The sequence below is a fragment of the Gavialis gangeticus genome, unplaced genomic scaffold, assembly GCF_001723915.1.
Source record: "Gavialis gangeticus isolate Ggan-Ray unplaced genomic scaffold, GavGan_comp1, whole genome shotgun sequence".
NCBI lineage: Eukaryota > Metazoa > Chordata > Crocodylia > Gavialidae > Gavialis > Gavialis gangeticus.
This window is the reverse complement of record NW_017728992.1, coordinates 170,265,660-170,283,361: the sequence shown is the minus strand read 5'-3', so window position 1 is coordinate 170,283,361 and position 17,702 is coordinate 170,265,660. Positions and strand designations below refer to the sequence as shown.

At 37.3% G+C, this 17,702-nt stretch overlaps 1 protein-coding gene across 1 annotated transcript in view; it reads right to left on the bottom strand.

Moving 5' to 3' along the window:
- Positions 1-8,750: 8,750 nt before the first annotated feature.
- The window catches only part of EMC2 (ER membrane protein complex subunit 2), an 86,773-nt gene continuing 77,821 nt past the window's right edge, over positions 8,751-17,702 (bottom strand). Inside the window, exons 10-11 of the mRNA XM_019528071.1 lie at positions 17,073-17,177; positions 8,751-10,548 (exon numbers count right to left, since the gene is read on the bottom strand). Coding sequence (XP_019383616.1) covers positions 10,462-10,548; positions 17,073-17,177 — 192 coding nt within the window. The 3' untranslated portion in view covers positions 8,751-10,461. The remainder of the gene's footprint in view (positions 10,549-17,072; positions 17,178-17,702) is intronic.

Sequence of the window (17,702 nt, the reverse complement as noted above, 5' to 3'; positions counted from 1 at the left end):
TTTTTGTTTTTAAACAGTTCCCTTTTGTGTATGTCCCAGATACAGTTATGTCATAAATATTCACCAATCATCTTCCACAGTGTTTGTTTTTCTGTGAGGCTGCCATCTGTATCCTACTGTTTTGGACTGCTAAAACATATCCTCTTTTAATGTTTTCACTGACATGGGTTATAAAAATGCCACCCTACTGTAACTGACTTACTCTGCTTCTGGTGGCATTAATGTCAAGGCATAAAATAGCATTTTGTAATCTAACATTTTGCTGAGGCAACTTTCAGAGCTACAATGCCACCTTCTTTGTCTATAGCAAAATATGGTTAAATTTGGTGATGTAAAGTGGATTTTTAATACACAAAACAGGATTTTAAGTGAAAGAAAAGCTGTTTCTAAAAAATACTGATCATTCAGCTTCTGTTTAAATAGAGATAAAATTCCCTTCAATTCATACGGGAGCTGGACCAAACCCAAAATATACAGAATAACTACTAAGTGTGATCCTGGGTATCTTACTAGTATTCATAATTTCTCCTGTTTTCCCCTATCACCTTTTGGATTTTTCCCCAAGCTCCTTTATTCTGTGGTCCAGCAATTTGCAGTCAATCAGACCAGTTTCACATACTATAACTAAGGTCTGTTTATTAATCCAAGTAACAGAGAAGAAACAGAGAATTATTTTTTTTTACTTGAGCTGGGATCATAGGATAGAGTCTTAATCAGTACCGCTCATTATAAGCACAGAAAAGAAATCTTGAATAATTAGTAGAGATTTTAGGCAATTCATTTGTATTTACAATATCTAGTAAAGTAAAATGGGTAGCGAGATTGTATTATCCCCCAAAAAGCATACAGTTCAGTTAATTTCACCAAATACCCACCAGAAACAAAGCAAACAAACCAAAAGCAACCAATGGCCACCAACTCACACGCACGTGGACAGAGAGCTTCTGGAAGATATAGGGGTCTGATGCAAGAAGAGTTTTAAAAAATGAAGAGGGGAATGTTTCCTTCAGTTTAATTCTATATGTACTGAACATATTAGACCAGATCCTCTGCTGCTGTGAAGTGACGTAACTCACTGAAATAAAGTTTCAGCTGTGCCAATTTCGATCAGTGGGATATCTGGTGATGTATTTAAACAATACTTCTGGTTAAAACAAATATGGCAGTGAATTTTAATGGAAAATTTGAACTACAACGAGAAAGAACATGACATTTTCACTAAAATTCACGTACAAAAAATTCAGTTTCTCAATCAGCTGTGTTAAACAAAGCTGTTCATCAACGAGAGTCAGGCTCTGTTCCTTTGCTCACAATATGTAGCAGCACTTTCAGACAAATAATCTCAGATTCCAAAAGACTTGCAGAACCATGTCACATGAGATACCATTCTACCTGCATAAAGGGGGCAAAACAGTTCCCAAATGCTTGTTTCTGTTATTTATGCAGTGAAGAATAAGATGCTTCTTGAATGTAATGTAGAGTCATGAAATTGTGGTTAGTGGAAGAATCACAATGACTGAGATGTTGGATTTGAATATGTATTATGTTTGGAGAATGATTCAGTTGCTGAAGCTCAACTTTCAGTCCAACATTTAACTGGTTTATGAAACTCAGCTATTTATACCTGTAATTTTTGAGTAAATGCCTCTTCCCCACCTCCATCCTGCCAAGAGCCCTTTCTGCATCACACTGCATTCTCTTTGGCTGAATTATGGCTTGGACCTTCCCTGCATCTGTACTTTATGTACAATGAAAAACTTTCATTTTTAAGTTTTGACCATTTTACATGGCTTAACTCCATGCTGGGTAAAGCACATACAGAATCTTCATTTACCTTCATGCACGTGGATAGGCTATGTAGCTCTAAGGAAATTTTCACATACACCAAAAGAAGCAAGTGTGGAAGTATTTAAACAACTCTGATCAAACAGAGATTATAAATTTCCCAGAAGAAAGACCATGTTTATGTCCATGTAAGTTCCAGGTTTATTACAGGAAAAATGTAGGAATATAAATTATTGTTGTTTATTAACATCTCAAAACAATCCCCAAGCTCATTAAACATACAGTATCCGGACTGTATTTATATGAAAGGCCAAAGAAATATTGATGACGATGAGGAGGAGGAGCAGCAAGAGGAGCTGATCAGGAATTTTGCAAGAACACATTTTTCACCAAAAGGTATCAATTCATAAAAAACAAAACACACAATAGTAGTTTGAATGAGACTGTGTTTCACTCACTTGAAACACCACTCAGGTTCTAGATCCCTTTTTAAATCAAGCCTTTGGCTATTGTGGGGTAGAAACCCGTCTTTCTCTCTATTCCTTTTTTAAGAAAATAAAATAAAGCAGGGGTCTCAGATCTGTTCTAAATCTGGAACAAAAACAAATTCCAAAACCTCAGAAGTCTTCACAAAATAGAATACTTACCATTTTTGTAACATCCATTCATAGATCGCAAAGCAAAGGCAGTCTGATCCCCTTAGTATGATGGAAAAATTGAAATTTTAGATGTAGGGTCTTAATTTTAGTCTCCTCAGTACATGGCCAGATTTCCAAAAAAAGTTAGGTATCTGAACACTGTCCCTGAGGGCAATGGTTGCTGAGGGTAATCAGGAAATTCAGGCTGCATTTGTTCTGTTGTCTAAATATGGAACTTGTTCTTTAAAAAATATTTGTACTTGTACTGGCCACAGCTGGAGGCTGCAAATCAGACTTGATCCAATGTCACTGGGCAAGTCTTTTGAGTAAAAAAGGAACATTTGTATTACAATAGTATCTAAAGGCTTGGGCCTGATTTCGGTAGGTACTGTACAAAACACCATGCCCTGAAGCACAATACATGTTATGCAGCAGTTTAATAGGCTCAGGGACTCTGGCAGAGAAGCTGCTTTTCTAAAACTGATCTCTAACAAAGGAGACAACTACTTATATTTATTCAGCATTTTTATTCTTTGCTGCAACTTTAAATATATTTCCAGCTTATTAAAAATTACTTAAGCAAGTACTTAAGATGCCTATATAATAGCTGTTCAGTTAAATAAAGGTATAGGAATGACAACATTGATTTCAGCAGAAAAAAAAGGACACTAGAGCTATGACTTTCAATAACCCTATTTGCAATTTTTCATGGTTTTCATTCTTAATTTTAGACTTCAGTGGAACAAAGTATACCAACTATTCAGAGTAAGGAGATACTGCTCTCTTGGGTGGATTTCATATACAGCTGCCCACATAATGATCCATCTACACTTGCATGATTTCCAAAGTCTAAATTGAAACAAACATTCTCAGACTCCCAGTGACAGCTTCAAGTGTCACATACATATTTAATGGCACAAAAAAATGCAAAACAACTTGTCAGACGTACCGCTGTGTCAGGCTCAATTACCTAAATAAACAGAAGCAATGCTTAATTTTGGTTGTAGCTTGGTTTTTGAAACTGACTCAGGGCTGATCCGAGCAATTATTTTTTCTAGGGGAACAAGAGGAACACATTTGCCTGGCTTTAAATATCACTTCCAAACAGTATGTCCAAAAGCTAAAGCTCGTTATTGAAACATCTGATCTATTTGAGGGACAAGACTTCATTCTTTTGGCAAAACTTGTCTGAGTATCAGTAGGCTTTGGTAAGTACTGCCCAATGGGGTTCACTCACTGTTCCCAGTATCTACCCAAGGGACAGAAAACTGTTTAATTTGTTGTGCCAAGGGAGATGAAAATAGGGCAAATTATCCAAAAGTGATTGAATTGGAGGTAGTCAGTCTATAATAGCTCTTCCCCCTATTGGTAGCACTGAGGGTGCTGGACAAAAGGCCACACAGAAGACAGTTACAGTATGTCTTGTTATAAGGAATTAAATCTACATTTACCACCTTAGGAACTAATTCTCTGCATACTGGCACTTTCCGTGTTCATCTACACCTGGATAAAGTGGGTGCAAAAGCAGAATATAGTAAGGAATAAAGACCTTAGTTCACTGAAGAGAAGGGAGCTGCACCACCCCTGCAGCTACACCAGTTCTCACCAGTGAAAGATATGGCCCTTAACTCCTATAGATAACGCTATAATTTTGACCTTACACAAAGCTCACCTGAGCTGCAAATTATTCCATAACTCTTTTGGTCTCCATCATTTTTGTCTGAATTATAATCTTTAAAAAAATCATTTTTAAGAGTGAATGAATAAGAATGGTTACCAGTTACTATGTGAAGTTCAGCAAGGCATCCAAGTTAAGAAGCATTTTTATGCCACCTTTTCACTATGAGAAACTCCCAACAAGCATCTGAAGTTCATTGCAGACATACAGCAATAACGGGACTAGTCTCTGTCCTGATGACTTTACACTATAAGATCTTTCTCTTGCAGACTTGTGTTCTTGCACTTCATGCATGCAAATATAGCTATAGAGTCAGGGATTCTTACCTCAAGGATGTAAGAAGTGCCATACTGAGTCTACTCTGAGTCCAATATCCTGTCTTGGACACAGTGGCAAGAGTAAATGTTTTAGAGGAAGAGCATTGAACCAGGTGTACACACACACACACAGAGTTACTTGGCATCCACCATGCTTGGTTTAAAGATGTGAGAGGAAACATCTTTGATTTTTCTGTTTCCTTGTAGCCTGGATGTTAGGAGTTCGCCTAAGTTATCAATCTGGTCTGTATGGAGAGACCAATAGTGTTTTCAATGGGTTTCTGAAAACATGTAAGACTACACAGGCATTGGAGTCAGTCTACCGAGTGTGGGGCTAAGGAGGAAAACACACAAAAGATAAGAAGGGTCACAATGCAATGAACTGCTGTCCCCAATGAAGCTAATGGCAAAATTCCAACTGCCTTTAACATCAGGATTTGAAATAGCCATTTAAAAATAGCTCTGAGTACGAGGTCACTAGTAGGTCCTTTAATTTTTGTCTTCATTTGGCAAAGATTTTCTTTTTATGTTCATTGTTGCATGCTTATTACCTCTTATACTTTTTTCTCTATTCTCTGTTATTTCCAGATAGGCTATGCCCAAAGGTGTTACATAATATAATGCACAACACAAGCATTCATAATTTCTTTATGCATTTTGCTTGCTTTGCCCTGACAAATGCTGTTGTAGAAAGAACAATAAACATAAATCCTACCCTTTGAAAAGAAGAGTAGGAAATCATGCTGACTGGGCCAGACTTCTCATGCTGAGATATTCAGCCTCTGAAGATCTCATTTTCTACTCTGCAGGGCTGGAACGTGCATCTCCCAGGCCAGTATGGCTTTTTGGTGGCTGGAATGCTGTCTGCAGTTCAGTTGCACCCCTACTTGAAAGTATACTTGCACCTGGGAACCACTGAGTACAGATCTAGAGCACTTCCTTTAAGCTTTCCCCAGTAACCTCCTTAGTACAAGTCAGCCCAGAGCCCGCTCTTAAGGTATACAAGTTAAACGTCCCTTCTTTAAACACAAAGCTTTGCCAAGAGGCTGGAGCAGCTCAGAGGGGCTTGTACTGCCACTGGAATTTGGGAGGGTTTGCTCGTAAGAGAACTCATAAATGTACCTGTGTAGCACATCGATAAAGTCTTTTCATTTCACATCCAGCACCTGAAGCATAACCTTCTCTGTGTCAGAACATTTTTTTCTTTTCAGAGCAGGTAGATTAATGACCTTGTATTTCTGAAAACTACAGTCTCTGGTTTAAATCCAGCTTCCAGCTGGTGCCTATCAAGCAGATACAGATCTCTGAGGGTGCAGAGTCATTTCAGATAAGACTAATGACTAATCCAAAGTACTTTACCCACCATGTAGATTCAAATATCTACAGTTCCAAGCAATAATTGGTCCTAGAATTCTCTTCTTTCAGACACTGAGTAAAGTCAGCAATATAAGCTGTGTTTCAAGGTGTATCAAGTGAAACCAGTTATCAGAACAAAAAGCAAGGTCTAAAAAGCATTTTAATGCTCTTTCATTCTAATCTCAACTGGGTGAGGGCAAAAGAACTACCCTTGTCTTGAATTCCAGGGTAGTTGTAACAATTCACAAAACATTTTAACTGTGATGTGTATATTTTAGATTGTAATAAACTCTTGGCCTTATGGCTGAATATATGAGACTACAATATGGAGAGTTATTATTACAAGCCTGACTGCAGTTATGATTGGTGTCTTGGAATATGTAGGTGCAAATAACAAAAAGCTAATGAATTCAAGCCAGTAAGTCATGTTTTATTTGCTTTCCTTTTCTTCTCCCTTCCAAAGTTGGCTGAAATACAAGTTCCACTGCAAATGCAATGACCAGCAAACATGGATGCCATCACAAAAAGCATGTTGCCAAGAGGAAATACTCCACTGACTAACTACAAAACTTCCCCTAGCAACTGCAAGGTATTCTGGACACTAAACTGCAAGAAGTTTGGAGCTGTTGTCTAAACAGGATATATGGATCTTTTGGGTCTGGAGACTATGGAATTGACATTTACGTAAAACTCAGAATTTCAGTAACTTCTGAAATAAATGAGCAATGAGAGGTTCTGCTGTCACTTTGTTGCACTTTGTTCATAACATAAAGACCTCTGCAACACAAACACTATGAAAATGCAGGTGCACAAAATAAAAGAATAAGACGCAACTGCTTCTTGTTCATCATTTCAAAAACAGCGTCTAATCCAGGCATCATTTGAAACATTATTTTGAAGAGAAGAGCTTGCAGGTTGATGACAGAACTTAACATTTTATACAGTGCCTGTCTTTGTCAGTCTTACTGAAGGGAGTGAAATTTATTTCTCAGTTAAATAACCCCTTAGCATAACATGTTATCCACTAATCAAAGACAACATCAATAATAAGGTGTTACATGTAAGACAGAAAAATATCAAGCATTTAAATATCTAATAGGAAATAACTAGCTTGCCTGTACCACTGTCCAGAAGGATCTGGGGGGTTATTTACAGTCAACATAAATAAGCATTGCCAGGGTCTTAGGAAAAACTTCCTAACTCTAAAAGCAGAAGGACAATGGAGCAAGCAGCCTAGGGAAATTGTGTAATCTTCTTCATAGGAAGTTTTCCAAAGGTGGTTGGAAAGGTATCTTTCTGAGGTGGATAAAACAGCAAATCCTGTATCTCCCCTGGGGTGGGACTCAATGACTTCCAAATTGCCTTCCAGTCCTGTAATCCTTCATTTTACAAAAAAAGTTATTATAATTAGCTGTACTATTTGTAAGAATTCATAATCTATCTCAAAGTGGATGAGATACCAAATTACAAAACTATGAAAGGCATTTTCTAATATCCAGACAAGGCATTGAGCTAATTTTATGAAGTAGTATTTACAAACATTCATTTGCATAGAAAACTAATCAATTTGACAGCATTTGTAACTACTTCACAGTCACTACTTTAAGGAACATTTATATGTAGGCAAATATATTGTTTACATGTGTCAGCATTAAAGATCAAAATATTCATGCTAATATATGTTTTCGTAAGTATTTGCAAGGTCAATTTGTAAGGTCAACAGTTTGGAAAACCTACCCAGGCCACAAAACAGATCACTTGTAACAAATCCAATGTAGCAGATTTATTAAGATGTGAAGGAGCAGTCATAAACAATAGATCACTTATAAGCAATCACTAAAATGGAAGCACTGAATAATTTCAAAGAAACTAAATTGGCTGCTCCGTGGATAATTCAGAATACCTACAGCTGTCAAACTGTCGATTCAGCTAATAGTTATACAACTGCTGTCTGTAAGGTAGCGCTCCTTACATGCCCATTTTAAGGACCCTAGCTGCCAACTGCATGAGGCTACTGAACTATAATTTTAACACATTGCGATTTAGTATACCATGCAGCTCAACTGCACAAGTTAAAAGTTTACTACATTACCACAGAAATAAATTTTGAGAGAATGAATCCTTATAACAACATGGGAAGTTATGTATAAGAAGTCTAAACAATTCGAAAGTCTTTCTGTGTCTGACACTTGGAACTTGTGTGGTTTTTACTTGTGATGGTCCTAAACTCCACACTGCAAACTGAATCTTCACAGCACAGGCTTGATTTAAAAAGGGATCTAGAACCTGAGCGGTGTTTCAGGTGAAATGAACATGCTTCAGTATTTTAATACTACACACACATTAATTAAACTTTGTTTCAGCTATAAAATGTATTGCAAACTGAATATATTTTCTAAATATAAATCTGTGAGCAGAAGAGGTTTTATCTTTATACAGAATGGTTTCAATTTTGATTGCTGCTTAAATTAATTCAGTCTATAGTACAGCTTCACAACTCTTTTAGAGCTCAAGATAAAACCGAATTATTTGAGAATGTATTAAAAATAAAGGAGTTTTAGAACTCTAGATGGCGCACTCCCACAGAAGACAGCTATTCATGACCAAGCCTTCAGGTTTTTTGGTTTAAAAAAATAATAATTTCACTCCTTGATTCCCACGATACAACCTACCTATAATCAATATATAGACATTTTAAAACCACATTTTAAAAGGACTGATCTGTAACGTATTTAATGCATAATTTACTTAATTTATTTCAATGTTAAAATTCATTGAATATACATTGGTAAATAGTTGTAATAAATTTCAGATATTTCAGTTATTTAAAGCAGATTACACAAACAAGGCAACTATTTTTACTTTAGTAAACTGGAAGGGTGAAATAATTTTTCTTTGGAACTGATTAGAATAAGATCATAGTTAAGTACAGAATATTTACGGGAACATGAGGACTACTTTCTAATCCTTCTATCATTAACAGTGAAAATCCATTCCTAATATTGAAAAAAAATCACTTTTATACTTTATAACTATGCTGAGAATATTAAAAAATTACAATACATGACCAATTCAAAGGAAACTCATTAAAAATAAAATTGTACATAGCACTGGCGTTACATTTAAAAAAGTCTATGGTAGAAAATAGATTTGCCATTTTTTCAACTTTTTAACCAAAATTTTCTATCATGTTTTGTTCTAACAACTCAACGTAGAATTAACTCATGATTTTTGTTTCGGTTCTGTGGTCAACCAAACAAGGGGAAACAGTCCTGGAACATGGATTTACTCTGTCCCTTGTAACATACCCCACAGAGTATGTAGCAGGGTTGAATTACAACAATGTGGGACTCTAAACAGACCCCAAGTCATCGCACCACTCTTCTGTATATGACAGCATGTTACAGAGCTCAGATGGAAGGTGCAGTTCACACCTCCTGGAGCTGTTGGTTCAAACAGACTTGGGCAAACTGCAGTAAAACTTGGGTCATGTTGCTTTGAATCCACAAGAGACAGAAACTTTTTTTTTTTTTTTTAAATGAAAATAGATTATGATCACATTGCATGATCCCAGTAATTTAAGGATCCCAGAAAGGGGTTTATAGTGCATATATCTTAATTTAGCAATGTCTATATTAAATGAAATTTAAAATATGAAACTATTATTCATTATTTTTAAGTTCAACATAAAGTCTGTGTTGGACTATTTGCAACTGGAATTTTTGTTGGCCGATTTACTTTTGTTCTCCCGATCAACTGCTGAAATTCCAGTTAAAGATATTATGTCTGAATGACTAAATTGGCATAGTTTTTTTAATTAAAAACACTGGGAATTAGTAGAAACTGAATTAATGATGTATAAACCATGTGTTACAGCTTGTCCCTAAATACAAAACTAGTGCAGAATACCACACTTGTTTTACTGAGACAATTTTAAATACATGCAGCAGAACATACATTCTTTCCATAATGTCCCTAATTGTACAGATAAAAAGGATGCGTGCAGATGTACCAAGAGATGGCTGAAAGGACAAGTAGACATTAGCCCACAAAGACCCCAGCACACCATTTAAACACATCCCTGTACCAGCTAAAGCTAACTCCATACATATATTGCTTCCATTTCCAGACTGCCATATTAAAAATGCTCTAACACAAAACTTGTATGTCAACTTTATTCACCCATAAACTGTGTTGTGCTGAGGCACCATTATGGTTCATGTCTGTCTGTTTGGTAAATATTACTGAGTCAAATTTGATTATGTTCTTTTGTTTTAATTAAAGAAGTACAATACATTACATAAAATTATCTACATGGAAAACTGAAGCTGCCATAGGTTGTCCCAATAAATAACCAAACTTATTCATCATTTAGCAATTTTATTTCTATACCTGGTTATGACTTAAAATCATTACTGTAACATAAAGGAACTAAAGGAGTTGCTGTGCAATAAATGTAATTTCTTTGTCTTTGAGAGATAAAGTATTAATTTCAGTGGGATTTCACCATCTTCTTCATTGAATTAATAAATAAGCAATTTCATTTTTATAAACCATATGATTTAAGATAGTCACATAAACTAATTAAAATGGAACTGCTTTTAACAGCACTGGGTGCTTAAGTAACTCAGAAGACATAAAAGGCTGAACAGAGTTGTGAAATTCAGTGTTATAACTCCATAACAACCTATGATTGAGTGATCTGCAGGGCTTCCAGCATGTCTTCCACTGCCTTCAAAGAGTATTTAGTCTCCTTTTTACTGCGACCTGCAACCTAAGGAAAAGAATTAAATAAATTTGTAACAAACGTGTCATAGACATTTACTACACAATGCTGAGCAATGGTCCTGTGCAAACTGCAGTTCTGAATTTTAATAGAAACAAAAGTAATTGTCAAAAATGCACCATCTATTTACTATAAATATAAAACATACAATGCATGCTAATTTTTAATAATATCAGCTGTTTCTGCCTCAGTTACAATCTATAGAAGCTATCGTTATCTTGTCATGCACATCAGAATTAATTCTAAATTTGAATTTTTTTAGATCAATCTCTGTACTCTGATATTGCAGTTAGTAATTACTTAGAATGTAAGAACTGCCACTTACTGGGTCAGACCATAGGTCCCTTTAGCCCAGTATCCTATGTCATAGTGGCAGAGAGGGGATGCTGAAAGGGAGAGTAAACTGGATAATTACCACAGGTTTTTCCACTGTTCCTCTCACTTGTAGTGAAAAAAATAAATTCCTTTCAGCACTGCCTGCTCTATAATTTGAAATGTTGGGTTTTTTAAAAAAACCCTGTTCTGTTGTATATTTGATTAATATTAGATCATATCCATATTTTCATGGTGGTAGTAGGTATACATTATATAAATATTAATAAGACTTCATTACAGTTACAGCAAAGGACTGGAATACTTTACTTAAACTACTAAAAAGCAATGCAGTCATCCTATGATTGCATTTCATGGTTCAACAATGTGAAAGTGAATGATGAAGTTTTATTTGATTATAGTCTACTATTACAACTGTAATTCCAATTTGAAATTAAATCTATATTAGTAATGAAGAAAGATACAGCTTGGCAAATATTATCTTTGTGTAATGTAGCTTTTGAAGTCCCTACAATACATAAAGCTTGGCTGGGAGGTGGGGGTAAAGGACTGTTGACTACCCCATGCTGATCTCAAAATGAGTTTTCTAACTGTACTGACAATTCACATCACTCATCAGCCTGATTTAACATGGTAGATTTATTGGCTAGGATGGTGTTTTAAGCAAATGAATCCTCTCCACATTTTAAAATACCTACACTAAACCTTTTTGGTCCTGACTGTAATTTTCTGTTATTAACAGTTTATTCTCTGACTAAATGTTAACATCTAACCATTGAATAAATTTTCAATGTAATGGTTTTTTTCCCCCCAAAAAGCACGATGTCTTGCATAGTTAGTCCCTGATTTATTATGTGTTCCTTCTCTCTTGTAATTAACTTAATTTAGCAAACTTCCCATGACCTGTTGAGAAAGATTAAGTAATCAGGCTCAGGTAATATCACAGCAGCAACAATCTGCAGGAGATGTTACCCTGCTTCTGACCCCCTTGGCTACAGTTGAAAATTAGGATTCCCTTAGTTCCTAACAGCTAACTTTGTGTTGTTAAAAAAATCTAGACTGGGAAAAGTAAATAAAAAGTCATTTAAAATTAAATATCTGGACTTACAATACACAGTTATGACAACAAACCCTTTACTTTATCCCTGAATTATAAAATGCCACAGTTTTATAGCATGAGAATTCTGGAACTGATATACCATTGAATTTTGACTCTATGAGTAGCTGTAAATCCACCTCTTAACTGCCCACACTGATAAAAAAAAAACTTTAGAGGAACAACAAACTGCTTAATGCCCTCTGCTGATAGAGTAATCTTTTGCCTGGATTTCAACCGAATAGAAAGTCTTTTTTCCTACACCTCCTTTTTCTCTATCACACAAAACAAGAAGAGCCCTAATTAGATGCTTGGGGAGGTCCAATTTCTTAAGAAACAGCTTTGATTAAAAAAAGAGAAAAGAAAGCCACCAAACATAAGCACGTGTGTTACGGTTCCCGAGATGCATGCAATAAAAATTCAGAAGCTTGAATGCGCTAGTGTCAAAAAAGCAATATTACATATGAGGAAAAAAGTGTGTATGGGAGGAGAGTGGGGGGGTAGAAGAGGGAGGGAGAATTTAAAACAAACAGAATTTAAGTTATTCTTTTTCTGCCTTAGGAACATCAAGAACAAACCTGACATTACTTTAAGAAATGTTACTTGTTAATTTCAAGAGTGGCTACCTTAACGATACTGACATATACTTTAAGTTTGAACAAATAAAACCAAACTGCATCATAACAAACTCAGAAATCTAATTACTTCCAATTTTCCTTGACAACCAATTATTTTGCCTATTCTGCCATTATACTGCAATTCAACTGATTGAACCGGAATCCTTTTTTTTTTTTTTAATCATCATTTAATTTTCTGTTTCCCAAATGGTTTGTAACAGAATCACCTCTCCAATCATAAACAACGTCTAGATCACTAACACTGAAGAATTTAGCAGCGTACCCAAGAAGCATTTATCTGGAAAATTACCATGAGTTGGATTGCATTAAAGATTTTTGAGAGCATTAATCAAACTTGTCTGCCTCTGCTAAAATGCTGCCACCAGAAGACATGCTAAACTAATTATCTAATTGAGGAGCACTAGGTAGGCATATTTTCTTTCGATGTTAAGTGAAAAAAAGTAGCAGTTCTTAGTCATCATTTCTGTGTGACTCATGCTTACAGTTATATACAAAATGTTTTTATGACTATTGATCTCCAGGTCAGAATTTACTCAAATGATGTCCAGTGACCAAGCAATCAAAAACCTAGGCTTAAGATATCACTGCTTTAAATGCATTTGAAATGAGAGATATGCATTTATTATTTCAATAATTAGTACTTTGATAAGATCCTCCAAAAAAGGTTTTAAAGTATTTGCACAAATTATTAAACCTCTGTGAGCAATGCCTTTTTAAATCCTGGGTTAGAAACCAGGCATTATAATCCCAAGTAACCATTATACCCAAGTAACCATTGGGTGCCTAGACAACTTCCTTCTTCCTTAAGCTAATATTTCTCCTAAACCACGCAGTTGGAGAATGACCTAATCATTAGGAACGGTCAAATATTTAACGTTTACTTCAGTAAGAATATTTATCAAACCCCCCAATATCCGTTACCTGTATTGAGCAATTAACTGAGACCAGCTACAAAGTACCTATCATACCATAAAAAGGTCAAACCAGCTATAGAGTTAGACTCAAAAAATGTGTACTGACTTTATAGATGGCTGCACGTGTAACAGGGTCTCCCCTGAGACTATGAACCCAGTCTGCTGACTGGATTCCCAGCTGCAGGGGTGTACCATGCCCAGCTGGGGCACTGCTGGGTCCCATGTCCACAGCTGCGGGACTCTGGATCCCCACAGCTGTAGGGCATGATGGTGATCTTCCAGCCCTGGAGGTTCTTCCTCTTTCAACCTGGAAGATTACTTCCCTCCCACAGTAACTTGAAAGTATAGACTTTTCTCAGGTGTTGAGGACACCCAGTGTCTCACAGTCCACTACACTCCCTCCCACTCTCCAAGGGAAAGGGACCCTGTGCTCAATGGGGACCCTGCTATGGGTGCTAATGTATCCCAGCCACCGAACGGATGTGGGTAATCCCAGGCCTGTGCAAGTGCAGGGCGGGGGAGGAAGACAACATTCCCCCAGACTGGAACAAGCCCCAGGCATCTATACCCCACCCCTGCCCAAACCAGTCTATGCACAAGCAGGGGTAATTCCCACAGCTGGACCTGCCCCATGTCTCTATCTCCTGTCCCATGCATGCTTTCTGGGTGACCCCGAGGGGTGCACAGGGTTCACGGAGAGGCATCCTTCTCTGACTCTGAGATTGGTTCCTGCTGCTGGAAAATTCCCCCTTACTTGTCCTCCCAACCAGCCGAAAGCTCCAATCCCAGGCATGTCTGCCTCCTACCCTGTGACAGTTCCAGGTGTAAAAGAACACCCCCAGGCTCCATGCACACATCTGAGTTACTCAGGGGGTGACCCTGGTTGGTGCAGGGAGCAGGGGAAAGAGAGCAGTTCTTCTCACCCCTCTCAGGTCTACAGGGTGAAAGACTCTGTGACAACTGCTGCTTTTCAGCAGCTGCCAAATGCCTATGGACAGCCTGCCCAGAGGGCAGACTGTCAATCCATGCCTAAATTAGGGATTACCAAGGATAGCCAATGAAAAAACAAACAGCACAACTACAGCTGAAAATGTGGTCTTGAATTTTGACAAAACAGAGGAAGATTAAAAAAAAATGTACCATGCATAATATTGCAGGGAATGTATGTTTCAAAAACAAATTTTAAAAAAGCATCTCATGAACATCAGCCTTGCAAAAAGACTCTAAAACCTCTACACATTTTCAGTTAGAACCTCCATATTCACAAGCCTCCAATCCACATTACTCAGGTAGGTACCCAAACTGGAATGAAAATGGGTTTTCTTTGGGATAGAACAGGGATGGGCCAAATGTGGCCTGGGGGCTGGATGCAGCCCGCCAGACCATTCTATCCAGCCCGCGGGGCCCCTAAAAAATTTAGAAAATGAATATTTTATCTGCCCTGGGCTGCCTGTCATGCAGCCCTTGATGGCTTGCCAAAACTCAATAAGTGGCCCTCTGTCCAAAATAAATGCCCACCCCTGGGATAGAAGTATGCATAACTGAAGGCTGAACAGTGTTCTTAACAATACAAACAGGTCCAAGTGATATACCAAATCCATGCCAGATTCACCAGGATTTTATCTTGATTTGCACAGAACCCTGGGAAATATGGGAACAGTGAACAGTTTGATATCAGTAAGTTACGTATCTAAAACAGAATCTAGCCATAAGAATCTCCTTATGAAAAGCTACAGGGACTTCAATTGTTGCAAGTGACCATGGATTCACCTTTATATCCTAAAAGTGACAATCTTCCAACAATCTTCAAAAAACCACATTGTTTGGCAGGGGCAATGATGCAACGCTGACTCAGAGGGGAGACTGCTACATACTAGGACACCAACACCATTTGCTGTAGCATTTGGATTTTCAATGTCTCTAACATAAACAAGGGAGTGGCCAAACCCTGCTGTGCTCTTGTCTGGGAGGTGGATTGGGTTGGGAGGTGGTCCCATCTAGCTATATTCATTAAAGGTTCTCGTGGTACTTTTTACAAAAGTAAGGGTGTTCTCTCCATTTGCTGGCCAAATTCTAATTTGAGTTGCTACACTCTGCCTATGTAAATTCCTCCAGAGTTTTCGGATAAATATGGTATTTCTCACTTTATGTCAAAACTGCTGAAAAATACAGCTGGAGTACACAATGTATTAAAAAGGTATGAAATAACAAAGAAGGTATGACATTTGTTTTAGGTATATTTTAATTATGCTAATGTGATCTGTTCTGAAAAGCATCAACTAAGAAAGGGACAAAGTTCCAACAAAACTTCATAAAATTGATGTAATTGTAGCATAAAGTATAAAATAAACAAATACAAAGCAAAACCACGAGTCATATTCCCTGAGAAAAAACTGTGTTGTTAAGACAGATGCATGACTATGACAATCTGCTATGGTCAACCCTATGGAAAGGAATTCCTGACTGAGAGATATTTTAAAATGGGTTGTTTTCCAGAGTATGAATACATTATGCTCCCCCTTCCCCCTCTAGTATTAGGACCATCACATCTACCAGTGTTTCAAACTAAGCAGCTCAAGTCCTTAGAATAACTTAAAAATCTTTAAAGCTCTCTGACCTCTGCAACGTGTTTTATTTTGGTTTTCACATGAGTAATACTTCTGTGAATGTTGAGAAATACATCTTTTTAAATGTTATCCTACTTTGCTTATCTGTGATAAACCTACCACAGAATTCTGCCCTTCATGTTTCTCTGGTGTGTGCTGTGATCTTCGCGATTCCTTGGGCTATCTTACTTATAGATATCTAAAGGCCTAAATTCAATGCCCATGGAAGTCAACACAGCTGTGTGCAAATCAGATGCAAAGACTGAACAGCATTTTACCCGCTGCCTATTGTCACAAACAGCTAAAATGTACTGATTATCTATTTATGTAAGGGAGGGTTTTTCCTAAAAGTGTTGTAAGCATATAAATATGGAACAGGAGACTTCTTTTTGAGTGAAATATCTGTACATTTCTTTACCATACTTTACACAAGACTCTAACAAAAGAAGAATCTTTTAATGAGTGTTCTGTAGTCAGAAAATGTTTGCCTAGCAGTGGGAAGTGGAAACTCTCTCTAATGTACCAAGTTCTAATAGTCCAAAGAGAAATTACGCCCTTAAAATCCTTTCCTTTTTAATGAAAGCACCATTTCGGACACTGAGACAACTGTAGAGGTTAAAACGCCTGTTTTAATGCTACAAAACAGAGATATGTTTTTAACACTAGATTCGTATTTGAAATCTCTGAGTTTATTCTGTGAATCACACTGGCACAACCAGAAGTGCTAAATGTGATTGCATCCTATGGTACCCTTGAAAAAAAATCAAGGCACGCTGGTTGAGAATCACTGTTCTAGCCTATAGACTGTTCACATAAGCAGTGAAGATATGCACACATCCTATCTTTCAGAAACCCATTTTATTGTAAAATGGAGATTTAAAACACATCCAGGACAAAACTTTTGAATATAGGCAAAAGTACTAACCTGGTAAGCTCTATTTATTTGGTTAGCTGCCCAACTGGCATACTTTATATTGTCTTTTTTCACTTTCGCACTTGCTTTTGGATTGGAAGCAATATGGCTGGCAGACTAGGATTAAAAAGAGAAAAATGATAAAATTATAAAATGAGAAACTGAAATATGCTGCCTGCTTCACTTACAGTATAACAGGGTGGAACAAAAGGAGAAAAGTAATAACTTGTGACTCACCAAACTCTTACCTGGAGCTAAGCATGAATAATGTGGCAGAAAAGACCCTTGTGAAGCCAACTAGTCCAATCCCCAGCTCAAGCCAGCAGGCCAAGGTGCTTAAGGGAGTCCACCCCTGCCCCAGACCTGGTACAATCTGTGGGCAAGGCAAGAGCCCCCAAGGGGACACTTGCCTGCCTGTACACAAATGCCAGGAGCTTGGGGAATAAGCAGGAGGAGCTTGTCCTTCTGCTCAATGCAAATAATTATGACATCATAGGGATAATGGAGACCTGGTGGGACTCCACCCATGACTGGACCATGGGTGTAGATGGCTATACCCTGTACAGGAGGGATCGTGTAGATAAAAGGGGTGGGGGTGTAGTGCTCTATCTTAAGGAAAGCTACATGTCCCTGCAAGCTGAT